This window comes from Bombina bombina, chromosome 6 (assembly GCF_027579735.1).
Source record: "Bombina bombina isolate aBomBom1 chromosome 6, aBomBom1.pri, whole genome shotgun sequence".
In the NCBI taxonomy this organism is placed as follows: Eukaryota; Metazoa; Chordata; class Amphibia; order Anura; family Bombinatoridae; genus Bombina; species Bombina bombina.
This window is the reverse complement of record NC_069504.1, coordinates 468,782,083-468,808,189: the sequence shown is the minus strand read 5'-3', so window position 1 is coordinate 468,808,189 and position 26,107 is coordinate 468,782,083. Positions and strand designations below refer to the sequence as shown.

The 26,107-nt window shown below is 41.3% G+C and overlaps 1 protein-coding gene across 1 annotated transcript in view; it reads right to left on the bottom strand.

Moving 5' to 3' along the window:
* The window catches only part of FBXO22 (F-box protein 22), a 126,718-nt gene that overhangs the window by 38,290 nt on the left and 62,321 nt on the right, over positions 1 to 26,107 (bottom strand). Inside the window, exons 3-6 of the mRNA XM_053719294.1 lie at positions 25,313 to 25,451; positions 19,045 to 19,123; positions 18,237 to 18,320; positions 15,005 to 15,169 (exon numbers count right to left, since the gene is read on the bottom strand). Coding sequence (XP_053575269.1) covers positions 15,005 to 15,169; positions 18,237 to 18,320; positions 19,045 to 19,123; positions 25,313 to 25,451 — 467 coding nt within the window. The remainder of the gene's footprint in view (positions 1 to 15,004; positions 15,170 to 18,236; positions 18,321 to 19,044; positions 19,124 to 25,312; positions 25,452 to 26,107) is intronic.

Sequence of the window (26,107 nt, the reverse complement as noted above, 5' to 3'; positions counted from 1 at the left end):
GAAAGCTCAGAAACTCTACGAGCAGAAGAAATTGCAACCAAAAACAAAACTTTCCAAGATAACAACTTAATATCTATGGAATGCATGGGTTCAAACGGAACCCCTTGAAGAACATTAAGAACCAAATTCAAACTCCAGGGTGGAGCAATTGGTCTAAACACAGGCTTAATTCTGGTTAGAGCCTGACAAAAAGACTGAACGTCTGGAACATCTGCCAAACGTTTGTGTAGCAAAATTGACAAAGCAGAAATTTGTCCCTTTAAGGAACTTGCTGATAACCCTTTCTCCAATTCTTCTTGGAGAAAAGACAGAATCCTGGGAATCCTAACTTTACTCCATGAGTAGCCCTTGGATTCACACCAAAAAATATATTTGCGCCATATCTTATGATAGATCTTTCTAGTGACAGGCTTACGTGCCTGATTCAAAGTATCGATGACCGAATTAGAGAATCCCTGCTTAGATAAAATCAAGCGTTCAATCTCCAAGCAGTCAGCTGCAGAGAAATTAGATTTGGATGTTGGAAAGGTCCTTGAATGAGAAGGTCCTGTCTCACTGGAAGCTTCCACAGAGGTAGAGAGGACATGTCCACTAGATCTGCATACCAAGTCCTGCGTGGCCACGCAGGCGTGATCAGAATTACTGAAGCCCTCTCCTGCTTGATCCGAGCAATCACGCGGGGAAGGAGAGGAAACGGTAGAAACACATAAGCTAGGCTGAACGACCAAGGCATCTATTAGTTCGGCCTGAGGATCCCTCGACCTGGATCCATATCTTGGAAGCTTGGCATTCTGTCGAGACACCATCAGATTCAATTTCGGTCTGCCCCATCGGAGAATCAGTGAGGCAAATACCTCCGGATGGAGTTCCCACTCCCCCGGATGAAAAGCCTGCCGGCTTAAAAAGTCCGCTTCCCAGTTGTCCACTCCTGGGATGTAGATTGCCGACAGATGAAAAGAGTGGGTCTCCACCCAGAAAATCATCTTGGATACCTCTGTCATCGCTAAGGAACTCCTCATTCCTGATGATTGATGACAGCCACAGTCGTGATGTTGTCCAACTGGAATCTGATGAAAAAGGCCGAAGCCAACTGAACTGAGGCCACGCCTGAAGTGCATTGAAAGTTGCTCTCAATTTCAGAATATTGATTGGAAGTAGAGACTCCGCCCGACTCCAGACACCCTGAGCCTTCAGGGAATTCCAGACTGCACCCCAGCCTAGCAGACTGGTGTCCGTTGTCACTATTACCCACGAGGGTCTGCGGAAACACGTCCCTTGGGACAGATGCTCCGGCGACGACCACCAAAGAAGAGAGTTCCTAGTCTCTTGATCCAGATTTATCGGAGGGGATTAATCTGCATAGTCTCCATTCCACTGTCCGAGCATGCACAGTTGCAGAGGTCTGAGATGAAAACGAGCAAACGGAATGATGTCCATTGGCGCCACCATCAATACAATTACCTCCATAAACTGAGCCACTGATGGCCGAGCATTGGACTGAAGGGCTCGGCATGTACTTAGAATCTTTGACTTTCTGACCTCCATCAGATATATTTTCATGTCTACAGAATCTATCAGAGTTCTCAAGAAGGGAACCCTTGTCTGTGGAATTAGTGAACTCTTTTCTAGGTTCACCTTCCATCCGTGTGTTCTCAGAAAAGACAGCACTGTGTCCGTATGAGATTTCGTCAGATGATAAATTGACGCCTGAATCAAAATATTGTCCAGATAAGGCGCCACTGCTATGCCCCGCGGCCTGAGAACCACCAGAAGGGACCCTAGAACCTTCGTGAAGATCCTGGGTGCTGTGGCCAACCCAAAGGGAAGAGCCACAAACTGAAAATGATGGTCCAGGAAGGCAAACCTTAGGAACTGATGATGATCCTTGTGGATAGGAATATGAAGGTATGGGTCCTTCAAGTACACAGTAGTCATATATTGACCCTCCTGGATCATTGGTAAAATGGTCTGCATCTTGAAGGATGGAACTCTGAGAAACTTGTTTAGACTCTTGAGGTCTAAAATAGGTCTGAACGTTCCCTCTTTTTTGGGAACCACGAAAAGATTTGAGAAAAATCCCTGTCCCTGTTCTAATCTTGGAACGGGACGAATTACTCCCATAGTAGAGAGGTCTTATACACAACGTAAGAACACCTCTCTCTTTATCTGGTTTACAGACAACTGTGAAAGAAGAAATCTCCCTCTTGGGAGAAAATGTTTGAATTCCAGTTGATACTCGTTGGCCACGATTTCCAGTGCCCAGGGGTCCTGAACATCTCTTAGCCAAGCCTGGGTAAAGAAAGAAAGTCTGCCCCCTACTAGATCTGGTCCCGGATCGGGGGCCGTCCCTTCATGCTGTCTTTGTAGCAGCAGAGGGCTTCTTGAGTTGCTTACCCTTGTTCCAAGCCTGGTTGGGTCTCTAGACGGACTTGGCCTGAGCAAAATTCCCTTCCTGTTTTGTGGAGGAAGAGGAAGAAGAGGGTACTCCTTTAAAATTCTGAACGGAACGAAAATTATTTTGTTTACCCCTCATCCTAACAGACTTATCCTGAGGTAGAGCGTAACTTTTACCTCCAGTAATGTCAGAAATGATTTCCTTCAACTCAGGCCCGAATAGGGTCTTACCCTTGAAAGGAATAGCTAAGAGCTTTGACTTAGATGACACATCAGCATACCACGATTTTAACCATAACGCTCTACGCGCTAAAATGGCAAATCCTGCATTTTTCACCGCCAATTTAGCAATTTGAAAGGCGGTATCTGTGATAAAAGAATTAGCTAGCTTGAGAGCCCTAATTCTATCTAAAATGTCATCTAATGGAGTCTCAACCTTCAGAGACTCTTGTAGAGCATCAAACCAAAAAGCTGCTGCAGTAGTAACTGGAACTATGCAAGCAATTGGCTGTAAAAGGAAACCCTGATGAATAAATAATTTCTTTAGAAGACCCTCTAATTTTTTATCCATAGGGTCTTTGAAAGCACAACTGTCCTCAATAGGAATAGTTGTACTCTTAGCCAGGGTAGATATAGCTCCCTCCACCTTAGGGACAGTCTGCCAAGAGTCCCGAATGGTGTTTGATATGGGCTACATTTTCTTGAAATTAGGAGGAGGAGAGAACGGTATACCTGGTCTGTCCCATTCCTTCTTTATAATCTCCAAAATTCTTTTAGGAACCGGAAAAACATCAGTGTAAGCGGGTACTTCTAGATATTTGTCCATTTTACACAATTTCTCTGGTGGTACCATAATAGGGTCACAGTCATCCAGAGTCAATAAGACCTCCCGAAGTAACAGGTGGAGGTGTTCTAGCTTAAATTTAAAGGACATGACATCCGAATCTGTCTGAGGTAACATACTTCCTGGGTCCGAAAGTTTTCCATCAGACAAAAGTTCCCTGACCCCCAACTCAGAGCCCTGTGAGGGTACATCGGAAATAGCCAACAAAGCATCAGAGGACTCAGTATTCACATTAAGTCCTGTCCTACTACGTTTACCCTGTAACACTGGTAACTTAGAGAATACCTCTGTAAGGGTAGTTGACATAACTGCAGCCATATCCTGCAGAGTAAAAGAATTAGACGCATTTGAGGAACTCGGCGTCGCTTGTATGGGCGTTAATGGTTGTGACCGATTAGATGGCATATCCTGCTTTTTACATTGTAAGGCCCTTTCAGTACAAGAGGTACACAAAGTAAGAGGGGTTCCACAATGGCTTCTAAACACATAGAACAAGTAGTTTCCTCAATGTCAGACATGTTGGACTAGCAGTAGCCAGAATAATCGTAAATCACCTCATTTATTGATTCAAAAAAACTTTTTTTGAATCAACAATTTTTCCCAAACTGCACTAAAACGTCTAAAAACGCTAAACGATTATATATAAATTTAATTTGACCAAAAATTATTGCACCCTGTAAGTAAAGGTGAAATTACCCACTAAGAGACATATTCAAAAACACTATGTTTTAACAATGAAAATGATCCCTGCACCTCGCCACAGCTCTGCTGTTGCGCGTACCTGCCCCCAGGGTACTAAAAATTGACTCAACAGTGATCCGGTGACTGGAAAATAACTTTAGGCCCCACTGGAGCTAATGCCTGCTGTCTTCTTAGTGAGAGAAAACTGCGCGCCTGAGCGTGTGAAATAGGCCCCGCCCATCATGGATGTCGCCTCAACAGTCTGCCTAACCGCATGGGAAGCGGTTGGAAAAAGAAAGTCATGTGGTCCCCTAAGCCTTTAACAAATAATTGCAGCCCTACTGACCTAAAATATTAAATATATGTATGTAAGCTGCCTCTCCCAGTGTCAAGCCCCAATACAGATATGCAACTGTAATAGCAATATGTATAAAACACAGGAATTTCAGTAACACCCTCAGTGATACAGGTCTACTGCTTACCCCTTCCCTAGCAGGGAAAAATGTCAGCCAGTTCTGATATAACAAGTCTCCTCAGAAATAACCTCAATGCTGCTTGTAGCATGACACCGTTCTCCACACTGAAGATTTCTCTTGCACTACCTTCAGAAGTTCTGTGGGAACCAGAATGGATCTTAGTTACATCTACTAAGATCATCAACCTCAGGGCATAAAAATTTCTTCATTCCATGTCTCCCTGAGGAAAATAGTACTCACCGGTACCATTTAAAAATAAAAAACTTCTTGATTGAAGAATCTAAAACTAACACCTCACTTTACCTCTTCCTAGTACTAACACAGGCAAAGAGAATGACTGGGGGTGGAAGGAAGGGAGGAGCTATATATACAGCTCTGCTGTGGTGCTCTTTGCCACTTCCTGTTAGCAGGAGGATAAATCCCACAAGAATGAAATCCGTGGACTTTTCGTATCTTGTAGAAGAAAATCTTGCACCAAGAATGACGCAATAAATTTTGGCATTTTGCGCCCTCGCGAGCCTAATACAGCCCGCAATTTAAAAAAAAGAGTCAATTTGAAAAAGACTAAACCCCACGTAAGAAATAATTTTTTCTTAAAAATTAATTTCCCAAATATGAAACTGACAGTCTGCAAAAAGGAAATATACTGAACCTGAATCATGGCAAATATAAGTACAATACATATATTTAGAACTTTACATTAATACATAAAGTGCCAAACTATAGCTGAGAGTGTCTTAAGTAAATGAAACATACTTACCTGAAGACACCCATCCACATATAGCAGATAGCCAAACCAGTACTGTAACGGTTATCAGTAGAGGTAATGGAATATGAGAGTATATTGTCGATCTGAAAAGGGAGGTAGGAGATGAATCTCTACGACCGATAACAGAGAACCTATGAAATAGATCCCCGTTAGGAAAACCATTGCATTCAATAGGTGATACTCCCTTCACATCCCTCTGACATTCACTGTACTCTGAGAGGAATCGGGCTTCAAAAAAGCTGAGAAGCGCATATCAACGTAGAAATCTTAGCATAAACTTACTTCACCACCTCCATAGGAGGCAAAGTTTGTAAAAACTGAATTGTGGGTGTGGTGAGGGGTGTAGTTATATGCATTTTGAATTGGGTGGCGGAGTGTAGGGATTTGAATTTCATATCTATATTAAAAAGTAAGTTTTATCACAACTTCATTACGATTCATTACGAAATTTTACTAACATTCTGAATCAGTTTTTATAAAGGGGAGAGTTTACCATCACTTTAACCTCCATTAATCCACCAACCTAGTACTCTGCGAATGAAGGAAATAAATACTGCCAAAATTAGATCACAAATAGCTTTCAAAGGGACATAAAAAAAATAAAATGTATGCTTACCTGATAAATTTCTTTCTTTCCGGACATGGAGAGTCAACGACGTCACCACATCCAAGTTGTGCAACAGACATTCCTTATGAGAAGAAGGGTTAGGACAAAGAGAAGCAACAACAATTTCCTGATTAATATTTCTATCCGAAACCATTTTAGGGATAAACCCTAATTTAGTACGAAGGACCGACTTATCCGCATGAAAAATAAGGTAAGGCGAATCACACTGCAAAGCTGAGAGTTCAGAAACTCTTCGAGCAGAATATATATCAATAAGAAACAGAACTTTCCAAAATAACAGCTTCATATCTATGGAATGCATTGGCTCAAACGGAGCCTGCTACAAACTTTTAAGAACAAGGTTAAGGCTCCAAGGAGGAGCAACAGGTTTAAACACAGGCCTGATTCTGACCAGGGCCTGACAAAAAGATTGAACATCTGACACATCCGCCAGATGCTTATGTAAAAGAATAGATAATGTAGAAGCCTGACCTTTCAGAGAACTGACTGGCAACCCTTTCTCCAGACTTTCCTGGAGAAAGGACAAAATTCCAGGAATCCTGACCCTACTCCAAGAGTAGCCCTTTGATTCACACCAATAAAAAGGTATTTAAGCCATACCTTAATGGTAAATTTAGCGAGTAACAGGCTTGCGGGCCTGGATCATGGTCTCTATGACCGACTCAGAAAACCCACACTTAGCCAGAACTAAATGTTCAATCTCCAAGCAGTCTGCTTCAGAGAAATGAGATTTGGATGGAGAAAGGGACCCTGAGTTAGAAGGTCCTTCCTCACTGGAAACCCCGCAGGAGGAAGAGATGTCATCTTCACTAGGTCTGCATAGCAGATCCTGAAAGGCCATGCAGGGGCTATTAGAATCACCGACACCCTCTCCTGTTTGATACGAGCAATGGAAGGAGTGCAAACGAAGGCAACAGGTATGCTAGACCGAAATCCCAAGGAACCGCCAGAGCATCTATCAGAGCAGCCTGCAGATGTCTTGACCTTGAACTGTACCTTGGAAGCCTGGCGTTCTGACGAGACTCCATCAGATCCAACTCCAGTACCCCCCACTTGAGGGTTAGTCAGGAGAACATCTCCGGATGGCGAACCCACTCCCCGAGATGAAATGTCTGTCTGCTCAGGAAATCCGCCTCCCAGTTGTCCACTCCTGGATTGTGTACGGCAGATAGACAACAATTGTGAGCTTCCGCCCACTGAATAATCCGTGCCACCTCCTTCATGGCTAAGGAACTCAGAGTTCCTCCTTGGTGGTTGATATAAGCCACCAAGGTGTTGTTGTCCAATTGGAACCTGATAAACTGGGCTAAGGACAATTGAGGCCAAGCCATAAGAGCATTGTAGATCACTCTCAACTCCAAAATGTTTATGGGGAGAGCAGACTCCTCCCGAGTCTATAGGCCCTGCACCTTTAACGAGTCCCAGACTGCTCCCCTGCCTAGCAGGCTGGTGTCCGTGGTCACAATCACCCAGGAGGGTCTCCTGAAGCATGTACCCTGAGACACATGATCCTGAGAAAGCCACCATGAGAGAGAGTCTCTTGTCAACTGGTCCAGATTTATTCTCTGAGACAGATCTGAATGGTATCCATTCCATTGTCTGAGCATGCATAACTGCAGAGCTCTCAAATGGGATTGAGCAAAAGGAATGATGTCCATGGAGGCGAACATCAGACTAATTACCTCCATACACTGAGCCACTGATGGCCGAACGGTAAACTGTAGAAAGAAACAAGTAGTATGGATTTTCTGACCTCCGTCAGAAATATCATCATAGATAGGGAGCCCATGATGGTCCCGAAGAAACAAACCCTTGTAGCTGGAACAAGGGAACTCTTCTCCAGATTCAGTTTCCATCCGTGGGAACGTAGAAAAGACAACAACAAGATCTCTGTATGAGTTTTTACTTGTTGAAAAGATGGCGCCTGAACCAATATGTCATCCAGATAACACGCCACCACAATTCCCCAAACCTGACAACTGCCGAAAGAGCCCCCAGAACCTTTGAGAAAATTCTGGGAGCTGTGGCGAGGCCAAATGGAAGAGCAACAAACTGAAAAGAATGAAAAGAAAATCTCCGGAACTGGTGATAATCCCTGTGGATGGGAACATGTAAATAGGCACCCTTCAGGTCTATGGTCGTCATGAACTGACCCTCTTGGAACAAAGGAAAAATTAAATGAATGGTTTCCATTTTGAAGGACAGAACCCTGAGAAACATGAGACATTTTAGGTCTAAGATGGGTAGAAAAGCTCCTTTTTTGGGAACCACAATCCTAGACCCTGTTCTCTTACTGGAACAATCACTCCCAATGAAGAGAGATCCTGTGTTATAATCTACGTCACACGGTCTGGAACAGGAAACACTTCCACAGAAGAAGGAACATCATAGTATTTGTTAAGCTTACTAGATTTATTTGGATTGACAGCGACAGAAGAATCTGAGTCGTCCAAAGTAGCCAGTACCTCCTTTAATAGTACACTGAGGTGTTCAAGCTTAAAGTCAGACAAAGGAATTATACTGTACCAATCAGAGATTTTGCCCTCAGAGGCTACCAAGGTATTCTCCTCGGCAACCTGTGTAGCAGCAGACGGAACAAACACCTTACACTCAGAAAAATCCTTAGGATTTCCTCTTATGCTTCCCTTTCAGCTTCTATTTTATTAAGTCCCTTTATATATTTGAAGGTTTCTATCATGTCACCTCTTTACCTTCTATGCTATAAACTATACATATTTAGATCATAGAGTCTTTCTTTGTACGTTTTATATTTTAGACCATGTATCATTTTAGTAGCCCTCCTTTGGACAGCTTCTAGTTTATTTATATCTTCTGAAGATATGGTCTCCAGGAACTGTACACAGTATTCCAGATTTGGTCTAACTAATGATCTGTAAAGTGGCATAAGAACCTTGCTATTTCTGCTACTAAAACCTCTTCCAATGCAACCAAGCATTTGACTGGCCTTGCTGGCTGCACTGCGGCATTGTGTACCAAATTTTAAATCATCTGAAATAATAATTCCCAAATCCCTTTCTTCTTTAATTACAGTCAGTAATGTACCATTGAGACTATAATTGGCCTTTGGGTTTTGGGATCCTATATGCATAATTCTGCTCTTGGTAATATTAAATTTCAGATCCCATTTATTTGACCAGTCCTCTAGTTTATTAATATCACAGTTCATTTGATCAACTCCTCCTGGAACATCTACCCTGTTACAAATTTTTGTATCATCAGCAAACAAGCAAACCTTCCCCTTAATCCCACTTCCAATGTCACTTATGAACATGTTAAACAAAACAGGCCCAAGAACTGACCCTTGGGGAACACCAATAGTAACTGATGCCTCATTTGAATGTACTCCATTAATTGAAACCCTCTGTCGTCTATCTTTAAGCAAGCATTCTACCCACTTAACAATCATAGCATCTATTCCAAGGCAACACATTTTGTGAATAAGTTTGTTGTGTAGGACGGTGTCAAATGCTTTGCTAAAGTCTAGATATGCAACATCTACAGCTCCTCCCTGGTCTATTATTTTAGTTACATGGTCAAAGAAATCAATTAGATTAGTCAGGCATGATCTTCCAGCAGTGAAACCATGCATCAAATTTGTAAAACTTTGTAAAAGTGTGTAAGGAGGACTAGGTAGCCGCCTTACAAATCTGCTCCATAGAGGCCTCATTCTTGAAGGCCCAAGACGAAGCCACAGCTCTAGTTGAATGAGTCGTGATCCTCTGAGGAGGCTTATGTCCCACTGTCTCATAAGCCAAGCGAATCAAGCTCCTCAACCAAAAAGACATAGTAGCAGAGGCCCTTTGCCCCTTGCGCTTCCCAGAATACACCACAAGAAGAGATGTAGACTGTCTGAAATCCTTTGTAGCCTGAAGATAAAACCACATCCAGGTTATGAAGTAACCTCTCCTTTGAAGAAGGGTTAAGACACAAAGGAACAACTATTTCCTGATTGATGTGACGGTTAGACACCACCTTGGGAGAAACCCCAACCCAGTGCGCAGCACAGCCTTATCCGCATGAAACACCAGATAAGGAGGATCACTTTGCAAGGCAGCTAGTTCAGATACTCTGCGTGCCGATGCAATAGCCAACAGGAAGAGGAAACTTTCAGGACAGAATCTTAATGTCTATGGAATGCATAGGTTCAAACGGAACCCTCTGCAAAACCTTATGGACTAAGTTTAAGATCCAAGGCGGATTCTAAAGATCTAAAGACAGGCCTGATTCTAGACAGAGCCTGAACAAAAGATTGGATGTCAGGACAAACTCGAAATCTGTCCCATTAAGGAACTAGCGGCAAGACCCTTCTCCAAACCATCTTGAAGGACAGAATCCTGGCTACCTTCACCTTATGCCAAGGATATCCATGCTTCTCACACCAGGACAAGTAAGTCCTCCACACCTTATGGTAGATGCGACGAGTGACTGGCCTTCTTGCCTGAATTAGAGTATCAATCCCACTTTCAGAAAAGCCTCTCTTGGCTAAGACTAGGCATTAATTTCCACGCAGCCTCAGAGAATCTAGATTTCAATGTTGAAAGGGGCCCTGTGACAGCAGATCCCTGTGACAGGGTAACCTCCACGGCAGAGAAGGATGACATCCCCACCAGATCTGCAAAACACGTCCTCCGCGGCCACAAGGGAGCAATCAGAATGGCCGAGGCTCGCTCCTGTTTGATGCGTGCCACTACACGAGGTAGAAGTGGTAACGGTGGAAAAATGTAAGCTAGGTTGAATCCCAAAGGAACCACTAAGGCACCTATCAGCTCTGCCTTGGGATCCCTGGACCTCGACTCGTATCGCGGTAGCTTGCAATTGAGTCCGGACGCCATGATATCTATCTGCGGCGTTCCCCATCTGAGACAAATCTCTGCAAACACCTCGGGGAGAAGAGACCATTCCCCGGATGAAAGGATCGTTTGCTGAGAAAGTCCGCTTCCCAGCTGCCTTCAGAGCATTGTAAATTGCTCGTAGTTCCAGGATGTTAATCGGAAGGAGAGACTCCTCCCTGGACCACTTTTATTGTGCCATCCTGGCACCCCAAACAGCTCCCCATCCTGTCAGACTGGTGTCCGTGGTCACAATCTCCCAGGACGGTTTCAGGAAGGATGTCCCCATGGACAGCTGTTCCAGACAAATCCACCAAGAGAAGGAGTTCCGAGTCTGAGCATCCATGAATATCAGCTGGGATAGATCTGAATGATCACCGTTCCACTGTCTCAACATGCACAATTGAAGGAGGTCTGAGATGGAACCTGGCGAATGGGATGAAATCTATGCTTGAAACCATGAGACCTATCACCTCCATACATTGAGCCACCGATGGACTTGTGGAGGACTGAAGGGCAAGACAGGTGGACGCAAGCTTACTGCGTCGCTGATCTGTGAGAAATATCTTCATGGACATAGAGTCTATTATCGTGCCCAGGAACGCCACCCTGTTGGTGGGAACCAGGGAACTCTTTCCTCAGTTGATCTTCCAACCGTGAGATTGGAGCAAAAGAAGAAGAGCCCTCGAATGATCCTCTGCGAGGCTGAGCGACGGCGCCTGAACCAGGATGTTGTACAGGTATGGGGCCACCGCAATGCCCCTGGATCTGGCCACTGCAAGCAGTTCCCCCAGAACCTTTGTGAAGTATCACGGGACCGTGGCCAGACCAAACGGAAGGGCCATAAACTGGAAGTGTTGGTCCAGAAACGCAAATCTTAGGAACCTGAAGTGGTCCCTGTGAATTGGCACATGAAGGTAAGCGTCCTTCAAGTCTACAGTAGTTATGAACTGTCCCTCTTGAATTAGGGGCAGAATAGATCTGATCGTTTCCATTTTGAACGATGGGACACTAAGAAACTTGTTTAAACACTTTAGGTCCAGAATCGGGCGGAACCTGCCCTCCTTCTTTGGAACCACAAAAAGGTTGGACTAGTACCCGAAACGCTTTTCTGCTAGGGGTACTGGTAAAATAACCCAGAGAGGCGAGATCCCTCACACACTCTGGTCTTGAAGACAGGTTTGACAAGAGGATGGCGGATGGAATCTGAACCCTATCCTGTAACCCTAGGAGACAACTTCTAGAACCAAAGGGTCCTGAACGTCCTGCAACCATGCATCTGAGAATAGAGATAATCTGCCCCCTACTTGATACGGAGACCGGTCGGGGGCTGCCCCTTCATGCCGATTTTGTCTCGGCGGGCTTCTTGCTCTGCTTAGACTTGTTCCAAGATTGTGCCGGCTTCCAAGATCCCCCCTGGACTTGTTGCTGGTGCTGGGCCAAGTAGATCCCTTAGGTTTAGCCTTCTTATCCTGTGGTAGGAAAGCGCCCTTGCCTCCCGTGACCATGGATATGATCGAATCCAATCCTGGACCGAACAGGATCTTTCCTTGAAAAGGCAGGGACAACAGCCTCAATTTAGAGGTCATGTTCGCAGACCTAGATTTTAGCCTCAGAGCCCTGCGCGCTAAAACAGAGAAACCTGATACCTTAGCATTCAGGTCGAATAATCTGCATATTGGCATCACAGATGAAAGAATTGGCGACCTTCGGCACCTTAATCTTCTCCTGTATTTCGTTGATGAGGGTCTCAACCTCGACCATTTCACCAGGGATTGACACCTATATGTCGCAGCTCCAGCAACCGCCACTGCTGGATGAAAAACAAACCCTGTGTGCTGAAACATTTTTCATAACATGTTTTCGAGCTTTTTATCCATAGGCTCTTTTAAACGACGAACTATCCTCAAGGGGAATAATTGTCCGCTTCGCGAGCGTAGAGATAGCCCCATCTACCTTAGGGATGGTCCCCCACAGCTCAAGCTGAGAATCCGGAACGGAGGAGGCAAATCTAATCATTCCCATTCATTCTTAATAATATTTGCCATCTTAACGGGAACCGGGAAAGTCTGAAGTACTACCCTGTCCTCGTATACCTCGTCAAGCTTAGGAATTGCAGGTTCCTCCAGGATCTTAGCTTCCGGAACCTCCAGAGTAGCAAACACCTGCCGCAGCAGGAAGCGCAAATTCTCCATCCTAAACCTATAACCAGGCTCCTCCGCAGCCTGGGCCTCCTCCGAAGAGTCGGAGTGGGCCTCGTCATCGTATAGAGCCTCTGGATCTTCCATCGGCGTAGACAAACCATGGGCCGGGCCACCATGATACACCCTACGCTTGCGCTTAGCAGAACGTGGTAAGGCATGGGTCACCTTTGAAACCGCCGATTCCAGTTGGTCCGCAAAGTCTGACGGCCAACAAATCTCTCCCAAAGGAGTAACGGTTGGACCCCGGGGAGCTGCATGTACAATCGGAGATGAATGTAGGGAACGCACCTCACGGGTGAAGAACCCTCAGAGGTGGAAGGCTCAGTAGTACTAGACATCCGTTTACATTTAGATGTTGTAACTTTATCAAGGCATGTGGAACATAGTTGAGCAGGCTGATCTACCAGAACCTCCTCACAATAAACACAGGAATGAGACTTTGTTAAAGAGGGAGAGCCCTCTAACGCCTCCATAGCTTGCGCTCTAGTTCAGACTATCTTGCCGGGGCACTCGCCACCTCCTAGGACCCGGACTACAGAAACTGCTACGTCTCCTGCGCCACAGATCAACAGGGAAGGAGAGATAGGCACACCCAGTCACATGCAGTGCCTGGCAGGACCGCCCCTACACTAGGGAAAAATGCACCAAAAATGGCCGTGCAAGATTCCTGTAAAGAACCTAAAAGTTCCACCCATTGCCAGAGCCTCATCTCACACATAATGCAGCAATGACACAATAAACAATATTATGAATAAACCCCCCCCTGTTCAATAATCCCCTTTCCAGGAATATTAACCCTTGATCTGTAAAGATAAAGATGCGCCACACTGTGACCCTATCTTCTATGTTATCATTAATAAAAAAAAATGTAAAAGATCTTACCAGAATCTACAACAGGAACAGGAACACTGCCCTTTAAGTGTGACAGGTTAGTAGCCTCGCTCTTGACATGGACTTGAGTGTGGAAAGCAGGCAGCAAAACTCGTCAACGGTGATTGCTTGTGGAGCTGTGAATATGAGTCGGGATGGTTTCGCAGAAAGACTCCCTGCATATCCGAACTCTAACTTCTCTAACTTTCATCCAGGCTCTCTCTGAGAGGCTGACAGGACTAATTAAAACTCTAGTCCCAATGCGAAGAGTACTACCCTCCATAAGAGACTACTCCGAAACTCCGGCACTTCTCTGCATCCTCCTGTGATGAAAGGAAAAGAATGACTGGGGGATGAGGGAAGTGGAGGAGGTATTTAAGCCTTTGGTTGGGGTGTCTTTGCCTCCTCCTGGTGGCCAGGTTCTTAATTCCCAATAGTAATGAATGAAGCTGTGGACTCTCCTCCCCTTTAGATGGAAAAGGTACACATATACTTTTTTTTTAATGGCAAAGATCACATTTATGGTATTTGATTAGTTAAAGTATACCATCACTTTAATTATTATACCCACCCCATTCGTTTTCATATTATTGGATGTGAAATAGGATTCCACAAACTTATATTAAAAGGTTTTGGCTTATTTTCCTTTTAGGAAATGAGTTTCCTGTAGAAATATATTGCCTTTCTTTTCTTTAAAATCTCTTAATGCAATGCTTCTTTTATAGGGGTTGTTTAGACCTTTGGCATTAGCTGTTAAAACTACTAATTTTTGTTTCTTGTTTTCTGCCATAAAAAGTAGTTTATGAAGGTAATTAATACTACTATAAATATTTTTTTTTCTTTATTTATAAAAAAATTATATAAAATGTATTTTCTTTACTAAAAGGGAGTATGCAGCATGAACTTTAGGAGGCCATATAATTAGATATAAGAAAGTAACATATACACACACAATTCGCAGCACATAGCCTTGTTTCTCATCATATAAATCTGCCAACCCTTGGTGTAAAGTGAAAGAGCTTTTGGGGGGTTCTGGGCAAATATTTGTTGCCCAGATCATGATTATCTACTTCAGTATAATTGAAGTTTGAAGAATATTTGTATGTTTATTTACAATGTGTCAATATTTGCCAAATAGAAGTATATTGTTATTTTTTAATATTATAATAATTATAAACTACCACAAGTTTGGAGTGATCCATATAGAAGATGCCCCTCAACATCGTTAAAAATTGACATACCTGCTACAGTTACACACATTACAGGATTCTTGTTAGTAAGTACTTACCCGCCTCTTCAAGTTTACATTCATCAAACCCCCTTCTTCTGTTGTCTTTACGGAAATTGAATTTCTGGAGCTTTACCCCATTAATTTTGGGTAAAACAAGTGCAACACCAGCTACTCCTTCCTCCAGTTCTATAGGACGGTTACTAGCTGATCCCATGGGAGTAACTAAAACAGAGGCAAAAGTTTAACACGTCGTCATAAATGATCCTAGGAAGGGAAGGATTAAACAGATTTGCAGGATTACCACACCAGATTCCATTGTAATAGCCAAGCAAAGTTATGCCAGGTTCTCAATTAGAGCTAAAAAGCTAGTCCACAAGTTCTGCACTCATCTATAATACCCACAGTTGAAACATTTACTAACATTGTAGATTTAAAGTGATGGTAAAGTTTCCAATTTGTATAATCAGATCTGGAATGGAAACAATATTTCAGATGGATTTTAATTAATCCATTCTATTGAAGATATGCTATAACTTACTTTTTACTATAGCTAATTCTAAAACACTGTGCTCCAGCCATCCATTTAATTTTTTTTTTTTTTTTTGCCATATCAGGGGTTTGAGTATGATTATTTCCAACCACAGCCCTTCTTATAGGAGTGTACCTAGGTTTCCTTAAGAAACCCTATTCAAGTCAAAAGATATCAGAGGTAAGAGGAAACCTGCATATGAAGTGCTTAGAATGGCTTACTAGTATGCAGTTTCCTACTATTTAAAATAATTACAACGGACAATTTGAAATATAAGGAGAATTGAGTATACAACTTTAGTATAAAAATGGCTACAAATAGACTTTCAGCTTCTTTTCCACTGCATTGACTCTTGGGTTTGTTTAACTGCTTCCATGCATATGACAAGAACTAGTCATCGTGCAGATCTCCACCTGTGAGCAAATATCTTGTTCTCATCAAGTAGGGGGATCAATGATCTGATGTGGTCTGTGATCCGACTTACTGCAGGCCATAATCTGTGGTGGCATAGGGGGCAACACTGTTGAAAGCCTTGCCTTACTAGCCACAAACCTCCAAGGACCCTCATTTGAGAGAAAAGTGTCAGCTCTTCCAAATTGTGGTGGTCTTGGAAAGTCACAAGCCCCCAAACATCTTTTTTAATGCGAAAACACAAAAAATTGAGTTTTTCCTCGAGAATAGGACTATATAGGCTGAATTAAAAAAAATCTGTCAATTCTAAAGACACCTAAAAAAGTTAATTTTATAGTAGACAAGTCACTCTCTTAAATAAATATATAAAGTTTGTCTGTATAGTAACAGCAATCACCTTGCAAGAAAAAAAAAAAGCGCTTTAATTTCTGTATTTCTGCCACAATGGTGTCCCTCTAATTTATATTACAACCTCAAAAGCCTGTATTGCTCCTATTTAACATTTGGCCACCCTTGATGACAATTTAATAGATTTATCACAGTAACAACAGTGATCACCTGTCAATTTTTATTATTATTATTATTATTATTAAAGTGAATGTAAATTTTGATGCTAAAGTTCCAGGTTTTTAAAACTTTGATTAAAAACAGGGGCACTTTAATTCATCAAAATTTACATTTCACTCCTGTTGTGTAAAAAAAACTTACCTTTTAAACTTCACAGCAGCTCCAGTTTCCTCCGGTCTCACAAGCCATTTCTGATGTCAGAAATTATTGATAGGTCATCCTCCAATCACAGCTTCCCTCCCCGGGGGATTCAGTGTCTGATTCACTGCTGTGATTGGAGGAAGCCGGATGCCTCATTTTAGACCCAGGAAGAGGCTTTGAAACGGATGGAGGAAGATGGAGCTGCTGTGAAGATTAAAAGGTAAGTTTTTTTTCACAACAGGAGTGAAATGAAAATTTTGATGAATTAAAGTGCCCCTGTTTTTAATCGAAGTTTTAAAAACCGGGCACTTTAACATCAAAATTTACTTTCACTTTAACTAAAATTTGAATAAAAATATACTTTTTTACAGCTTTCTCACCTGCCATAAAACAAATTAATATAATAATGGTATATTCTAAATCTGCTGGTTTTGTGGAAAAAACTATACAAAACATGTAGACTTGCTTCATATATTATTCTACAGCAACACAACATACATGTATTAATGAATGTAATTAAAAAGGTGTTTACTATCCCAATCTCTCTATAACTGTCGACAACTCCATCATTACCCCTACCCCGCATGCCCGATGTCTCGGGGTCACATTTGACTCAGATCTTTCTTTCACTCCTCACATTCAGTCTTTGGCTAAAGCCTGCCGCTTCCACCTTAAAAACAACTCTAAAATTAGACACTTCCTTACACAAGACACAACTAAGATTTTAATCCACTCTCTCATCCTCTCCCGCCTCAATTACTGCAACTCTGTCCTCTCTGGTCTCCCCACCTGCCGCCTAGCTCCTTTACAATCCATAATGAATGCCTCTGCCAGACTCATCTTCCTTACACGTCGCTCTTCATCTGCTGCACCTCTTTGCCAATCCCTTCACTGGCTTCCTCTTGCCTCTAGGATCAAACACAAAATTCTCATTCTGACATACAAAGCCCTCAACTGCACTGCTCCCCCCTATATCTCAGACCTTGTCTCCAGATACTCTCCCTCCCGTCCCCTTCGCTCTGCTCACGACCTCCTCCTCTCTTGTCACCTCATCACACTCCCGTTTACAGGACTTCTCCAGACTGGCTCCCATCTTGAGGAACTCGCTGCCTCGCTCCACAAGACTCTCTTCTAGTTTTAAAAGCTTCAAGTGCTCCCTAAAGACTCTACTGTTCAGGGATGCATACAACCTACGCTAACCTTTCTTTATACCAGTCCCTCTCCTCCATTGCTATCCCCTGAACCCCCCTAGCATGTAAGCTTAAGAGTCCAGCTGTTTGTTGATCACCTTCTCAAGAGCTGACTACAACAGTGCAACTCTTGGCAGGGCCCTCTACCCATATGATCCCTATAACAGTTTTTTGTACTCCACCTTTGTTAATAGCGCTGCGGAATCTGTTGTCGCTCTACAAATAACCGTTAATAATAATAATAATTCCTTTAAGCAGTTTCTTTGCTCAGTCACTCATTGAAATGAGTTAGCACAAGGGTGTGAAAAAGGCTTACGTTAATGTATGGGAAAAGAGGTAATGAGGTTTTATTAGAATACAGCCAAAAAGTGCTGGTCTCACAACACTTGTAGCAGTTACATACTCAAGCATGCATCAATAGGCAACACTTCTACTTGGTAAAGTATATTACCTACAATCCCTGGGGCGATTAGGCCCAATATCTTGCACTCTTTTGGTAAAATGTTCTTCAGTGTAACTGAAGTTTCAGTTCTACCTGGAAAAAAAAAAGAAAAAAAAAAAGGTCTATTTAGAATTTTAGTAATTTATAGTGACATTCAAATTAACCTACAGGCATAAGATTCCAAAATATGCATCACTGCACTTGTACTGTCAATGTATGTTAATATAATTTATTCACATTCAAACGCCTTACAATAAATCCACACTCAGTACACATAACTTAGTATATTGGGTTGAAAGGACAAAAAAAAAAAAAAAAAAAACATTTGGGGATATGATAAGTCAGGGAGGTGTGTGTATGTACAAATATATCATATTTTAATTATAGTTTATTTTTGCTATACTGATTTATGTTTGACGAGGTAAGGGTAAGAGCATGTATAATTTGTCAAAATGAAATTCCTCTTTAATTAAATTAGAATATCCCCCCAGTGTATCCAATAACGTATTGCTGGATATTCTATTCCCACTCTTCTCTGCAAAAAGTGCAAGATAACAAAAATAGAATTTTTAGTTACCTACATTTTAATAAAAAACATTAGCATAGAACATTAATTTGGTGTTTTTGAAAGGTAAATTAATGCAAAATCTGGAATCGTAAAGTATTTGATTACAGAGTTTGTAAAGTGACACAGTTTGCTACTATATATGCTACAGAAAAACAGTGTAACAATTTTTGTGCATTCCGGATTATCAGCCTTATTTTAACAAAGACACCAAAAGCAACAGAGAAACCACCCCATGCATTGCAACCTTACTCTTAGTTCCACAGTAGGCAGTGACAGAAGCGTTTGAGTCTGTAAAATATAGAAATGTCTCAGGTACCACGTACAACTTCTGCAAACAAAAAGAGAATACATTTCCAGTAAAAAGGTTTATTTAAAAGGGACAGTCTAGTCAAAATTAAACTTTCATAATTCAGATAGGGCATGCAATTTTAAACAACGTTTAAGTTTACTTTTATCATCAAATTTGCTCTCTGGGTATTCTTTATTCTTAGGTGGGCTCAAATGCTAATTTCTAAGCCGTTGAAGGCCAACTATTATCTCAGTGCATTTTGACTGTTTTTCACAGCTAGACAGCGCTAGTTCATTTGTGCCATATAGATACCATCATGCTCACTCCCGTAGTTATTTATGAGTTAGCAGAGATTGGCTACAATACATGTCTACTCATTTAAGCATCATTAATGCTGAATAATAAATGTATTTAATCATAGCCAGTATCTCACAAACAGTGTGGGGAGACATTGGCACAGGATCCGACGCGCATGCACTTCATCAGAGATCACAGGCTGTTCCCAGTGAGGTCCTAAAAAGGAAACCTCAGCCAATCAAAAATAACTGTTGAACATTACATTCAAATAAACATACAGTCATTGAACAACATTACTACAACGGTTATGCATATTGTAATAGGCACTAACATATTAAATACAGTAAAATAAAGTAAAAGTACTTGTTAAATAAAGTATGGTAAATAAGACAAAAATTATCATTAATATCAGCTGGTATCCATCTCTATGTCTACAATCAGCAAGGAACAAAAAATAAAATGCAAATAGGGACATATGAAGCTTGCACATTTCAATGTGAAAATCAATAACTATATAAAATCAAAATGAAGAAAATAAATGAATAAAAAAAAAATACAAAACAAATGGAAGAAGGGGGAATAAAATATTTTTTAGAAAAATAATAATAGCAAGCAAAAGGATAAATCTAAAATGTATAGGACCCATGAGGGGTGAATAAGCTGGATGTATATATCTTAAACTTCTTATGCATGAGGATGTGCAATTGATTATAAATAAGGACAAAAGAGGAGACGGTTAATCAATATATAAAGTCAAAATCATATTAGGGTATCTAGTGTCCAAAGTGAATATCCAATAAGTCTCTGTTTAATAATTTGGCCATTCTATCTCCTCTTCTTATATTATTTTTTCTATACCCACAAAAGAAACAGATTTTTTTTTATTGTATCCAGGCCAGCAAAAATGCAAGTCTATCAAAAGAACTGAAATAAGGGAGCAGTCGACATAGGCTTAGATACAAGGCAATAAGGCCTAGATTTGGAGTTTGGCGTTAGCCGTGAAAACCAGCGTTAGAGGCTCCTAACGCTGGTTTTGGCCGCCCGCTGGTATTTGGAGTCAGTGATTAAAGGGTCTAACGCTCACTTTTCAGCCGCGACTTTTCCATACCGCAGATCCCCCTACGCCATTTGCGTATCCTATCTTTTCAATGGGATCTTCCTAACGCCGGTATTTAGAGTCGTTTCTGAAGTGAGCGTTAGAGCTCTAACGACAAAACTCCAGCCGCCTGAAAATAGCAGGAGTTAAGAGCTTTCTGGCTAACGCCGGTTCATAAAGCTCTTAACTACTGTACCCTAAAGTACACTAACACCCATAAACTACCTATGTACCCCTAAACCGAGCTCCCCCCACATCGCCGGCACTCGATTAAAATATTTTAACCCCTAATCTGCCGACCGCCACCTACGTTATACTTATGTACCCCTAATCTGCAGCCCCTAACCCCGCCGACCCCTGTATTACATTTATTAACCCCTAACCTGCCCCCCACAACGTCGCCGCCAGCTACTTAAAATAATTAACCCCTAATCTGCCGACCGCAAAGCGCCGCCACCTACGTTATCCCTATGTACCCCTAATCTGCTGCCCCTAACACCGCCGACCCCTATATTATATTTATTAACCCCTAATCTGCCCCCCTCAACGTCGCCGACACCTGCCTACACTTATTAACCCCTAATCTGCCGAGCGGACCGCACCACTACTATAATAAAGTTATTAACCCCTAACCCGCCTCACTAACCCTATCATAAATAGTATTAACCCCTAATCTGCCCTCCCTAACATCGCCGACACCTACCTTCAATTATTAACCCCTAATCTGACGACCGGAGCTCATCGCTACTATAATAAATGGATTAACCCCTAAAGCTAAGTCTAACCCTAACACTAACACCCCCCTAACTTAAATATAATTTACAACTAACAAAATAAATTAACTCTTATTAAATAAATGATTCCTATTTAAAGCTAAATACTTACCTGTAAAATAAATCCTAATATAGCTACAATATAAATTATAATTATATTATAGCTATTTTAGGATTAATATTTATTTTACAGGCAACTTTGTAATTATTTTAACCAGGTACAATAGCTATTAAATAGTTAAGAACTATTTAATAGTTACCTAGTTAAAATAATAACAAATTTACCTGTAAAATAAATCCTAACCTAAGATATAATTAAACCTAACACTACCCTATCAATAAATTAATTAAATAAACTACCTACAATTACCTACAATTAACCTAACACTACACTATCAATAAATTAATTAAATACAATTCCTACAAATAAATACAATTAAATAAACTAGCTAAAGTACAAAAAATAAAAAAGAACTAAGTTACAAAAAATAAAAAAATATTTACAAACATAAGAAAAATATTACAACAATTTTAAACTAATTACACCTACTCTAAGCCCCCTAATAAAATAACAAAGCCCCCCAAAATAAAAAATTCCCTACCCTATTCTAAATTAAAAAAGTTACAAGCTCTTTTACCTTACCAGCCCTGAACAGGGCCCTTTGCGGGGCATGCCCCAAGAATTTCAGCTCTTTTGCCTGTAAAAAAAACCATACAATACCCCCCCCCCAACATTACAACCCACCACCCACATACCCCTAATCTAACCCAAACCCCCCTTAAAGAAACCTAACACTAAGCCCCTGAAGATCATCCTACCTTGTCTTCACCATACCAGGTTCACCGATCCGTCCTGGCTCCAACATCTTCACCCAACCCAAGCGGGGGTTGGCGATCCATCATCCGGTGGCTGAAGAGGTCCAGAAGAGGCTCCAAAGTCTTCCTCCTATCCGGCAAGAAGAGGACATCCGGACCGGCAAACATCTTCTCCAAGCAGCATCTTCGATCTTCTTCCATCCGGTGCGGAGCGGGTCCATCTTGAAGCAGGCGACGCAGATCCATCCTCTTCTTCCGTTGTCTCCCGACTAATGACGGTTCCTTTAAGGGACGTCATCCAAGATGGCGTCCCTCGAATTCCGATTGGCTGATAGGATTCTATCAGCCAATCGGAATTAAGGTAGGAATTTTCTGATTGGCTGATGGAATCAGCCAATAAGAATCAAGTTCAATCCGATTGGCTGATCCAATCAGATTGAGCTTGCATTCTATTGGCTGATCGGAACAGCCAATAGAATGCGAGCTCAATCTGATTGGATCAGCCAATCGGATTGAACTTGATTCTGATTGGCTGATTCCATCAGCCAATCAGAATATTCCTACCTTAATTCCGATTGGCTGATAGAATCCTATCAGCCAATCGGAATTCGAGGGACGCCATCTTGGATGACGTCCCTTAAAGGAACCGTCATTCGTCGGGAGACAACGGAAGAAGAGGATGGATCCGCGTCGCCTGCTTCAAGATGGACCCGCTCCGCACCGGATGGAAGAAGATCGAAGATGCCGCTTGGAGAAGATGTTTGCCGGTCCGGATGTCCTCTTCTTGCCGGATAGGAGGAAGACTTTGGAGCCTCTTCTGGACCTCTTCAGCCACCGGATGATGGATCGCCAACCCCCGCTTGGGTTGGATGAAGATGTTGGAGCCAGGACGGATCGGTGATACCTGGATGGTGAAGACAAGGTAGGAAGATCTTCAGGGGCTTAGTGTTAGGTTTCTTTAAGGGGGGTTTGGGTGGTGGGTTGTAATGTTGGGGGGGGGGTATTGTATGGTTTTTTTTACAGGCAAAAGAGCTGAAATTCTTGGGGCATGCCCCGCAAAGGGCCCTGTTCAGGGCTGGTAAGGTAAAAGAGCTTGTAACTTTTTTAATTTAGAATAGGGTAGGGAATTTTTTATTTTGGGGGGCTTTGTTATTTTATTAGGGGGCTTAGAGTAGGTGTAATTAGTTTAAAATTGTTGTAATATTTTTCTTATGTTTGTAAATATTTTTTTATTTTTTGTAACTTAGTTCTTTTTTATTTTTTGTACTTTAGCTAGTTTATTTAATTGTATTTATTTGTAGGAATTGTGTTTAATTAATTTATTGATAGTGTAGTGTTAGGTTAATTGTAGGTAATTGTAGGTAGTTTATTTAATTAATGTATTGATAGGGTAGTGTTAGGTTTAATTATATCTTAGGTTAGGATTTATTTTACAGGTAAATTTGTTATTATTTTAACTAGGTAACTATTAAATAGTTCTTAACTATTTAATAGCTATTGTACCTGGTTAAAATAATTACAAAGTTGCCTGTAAAATAAATATTAATCCTAAAAAAGCTATAATATAATTATAATTTATATTGTAGCTATATTAGGATTTATTTTACAGGTAAGTATTTAGCTTTAAATAGGAATAAGTTATTTAATAAGAGTTAATTTATTTCGTTAGATGTAAATTATATTTAAGTTAGGGGGGTGTTAGTGTTAGGGTTAGACTTAGCTTTAGGGGTTAATACATTTATTAGAATAGCGGTGAGGTCCGCTCGGCAGATTAGGGGTTAATAATTGAAGGTAGGTGTCGGCGATGTTAGGGAGGGCAGATTAGGGGTTAATACTATTTATGATAGGGTTAGTGAGGCGGATTAGGGGTTAATAACTTTATTATAGTAGCGCTCAGGTCCGCTCGGCAGATTAGGGGTTAATAAGTGTAGGCAGGTGTCGGCGACGTTGAGGGGGGCAGATTAGGGGTTAATAAATATAATATAGGGGTCGGCGATGTTAGGGCAGCAGATTAGGGGTACATAGGGATAACGTAGGTTGCGGCGGTTTACGGAGCGGCAGATTAGGGGTTAAAAAAAATATGCAGGGGTCAGCGATAGCGGGGGCGGCAGAATAGGGGTTAATAAGTGTAAGGTTAGGGGTGTTTAGACTCGGGGTACATGTTAGAGTGTTAGGTGCAGACGTAGGAAGTGTTTCCCCATAGGAAACAATGGGGCTGCGTTAGGAGCTGAACGCTGCTTTTTTGCAGGTGTTAGGTTTTTTTTCAGCTCAAACAGCCCCATTGTTTCCTATGGGGGAATCGTGCACGAGCACGTTTTTGAGGCTGGCCGCGTCCGTAAGCAACTCTGGTATCGAGAGTTGCATTTGCGGTAAAAATGCTCTACGCTCCTTTTTTGGAGCCTAACGCAGCATTTGTTTGAACTCTCGATACCAGAGTTAAATTTATGGTGCGGCCAGAAAAAAACCCGCGGAGCGTTAACAGCCCTTCTACCGCCAAACTCCAAATCTAGGCCTTACAGAGGTAAAAAGTATATCAATATAACCATGTTGGTTATGCAAAACTGGGGAATGGGTAATAAAGGGATTATCTATCTTTTTAAACAAAACAAATTCTGGAGTAGACTGTCCCTTAAACTTTCATTTCTCCTCTTACATACATTAAAGGGACAGTAAACCTTAAAAATAATGTTATATAATTCTGCACATAGAGCAGAATTATATAACATTATTTAGGTGCTATAGCCATAAAAGCATTTTTTCCTTTTATATTTTGCTAAAATACGGCGCTTTTACAGACCCGCTCTCAGGAGCGAGCTGCACTTAGTCTTATGGCGCGGTCGGGCCGGGCTGTGACTATACAGCTGGCCCGATGCGCTGACTGAATATTACAGACCCGCTCAGCAGAGAGCGGGTCTGTAAAAGCGCCGTATTTTAGAAAAATATAAAAGGAAAAAATGCTTTTATGGCTATAGCACCTAAATAATGTTATATAATTCTGCACTATGTGCAGAATTATATAACATTAATTTTAAGGTTTACTGTCCCTTTAAGAAGGGATATCGAACTAACATCCCTTTTCACAATATAAATAACGTTATATCTAAAGGATGACAAAGCAAAAAAGTACTTCGTAGTATTATTTTATATTAGCATACTTGCAGAAAACTACAAGACGTTGTGTCTTTACCAAATAAATATTGTTTCACTGATAGAATTACAACATCCTGATGGTAAAGGGTCACTGACCTCTATCTCTTCTTTGACCACCTCAACAAATGAATGATACTGTCTTTTGCAAACAATGGTTTGGGAGCAGGAGATCCAAGTCACCCTCTGTCTGTTTTTCATCTTGCGTTGTGCACAATCTCTCCATAATCTACAGACACTGAAATTCACAAAAGAATTGACAGAATGAGGGACCCATTGCATGCATTTCAAAATTGCTAATGCTGAAGATTTTATATATATATATATATATATATATATATATATATATATATATATATATATATATATATACATACATACATACACATACACACACACAGACATATATATATATATACACACACACACATATACATACACACACACATATACACATTATATATATATATATATACACACACACATATCCTGGAACACAATAATAATAACTTAACATTTAACTGGATGGTCATAGAGCAAGCAAGACTCCCCAAAAGAGGTGGAGATTTGACTAAATTGGTACATAAACGGGAGGCCTATTGGATCTTTACTTTAGAGACCAGGATCCCAAAAGGCTTTAACAGTGCATATGACATTATAAATTACTGGGAGTAAAAGGTGGTGTATTCTAGTAGACTATTCCATCAGGTACACAACCTCACCCAGAGGCAGAACTTTTCTTTACTTTCTGCGATGAGATTTTCTTTAGTGAAAATTTTTCTGCAGGTCATTTTTAAATAAAATAAAATTTTAAATTAGACAGTTACACTAAAGCACCAGATCAATTGCAATGTGTTGGTTAACTGAAGAATAAAGCAATTTTTAATGATTTAT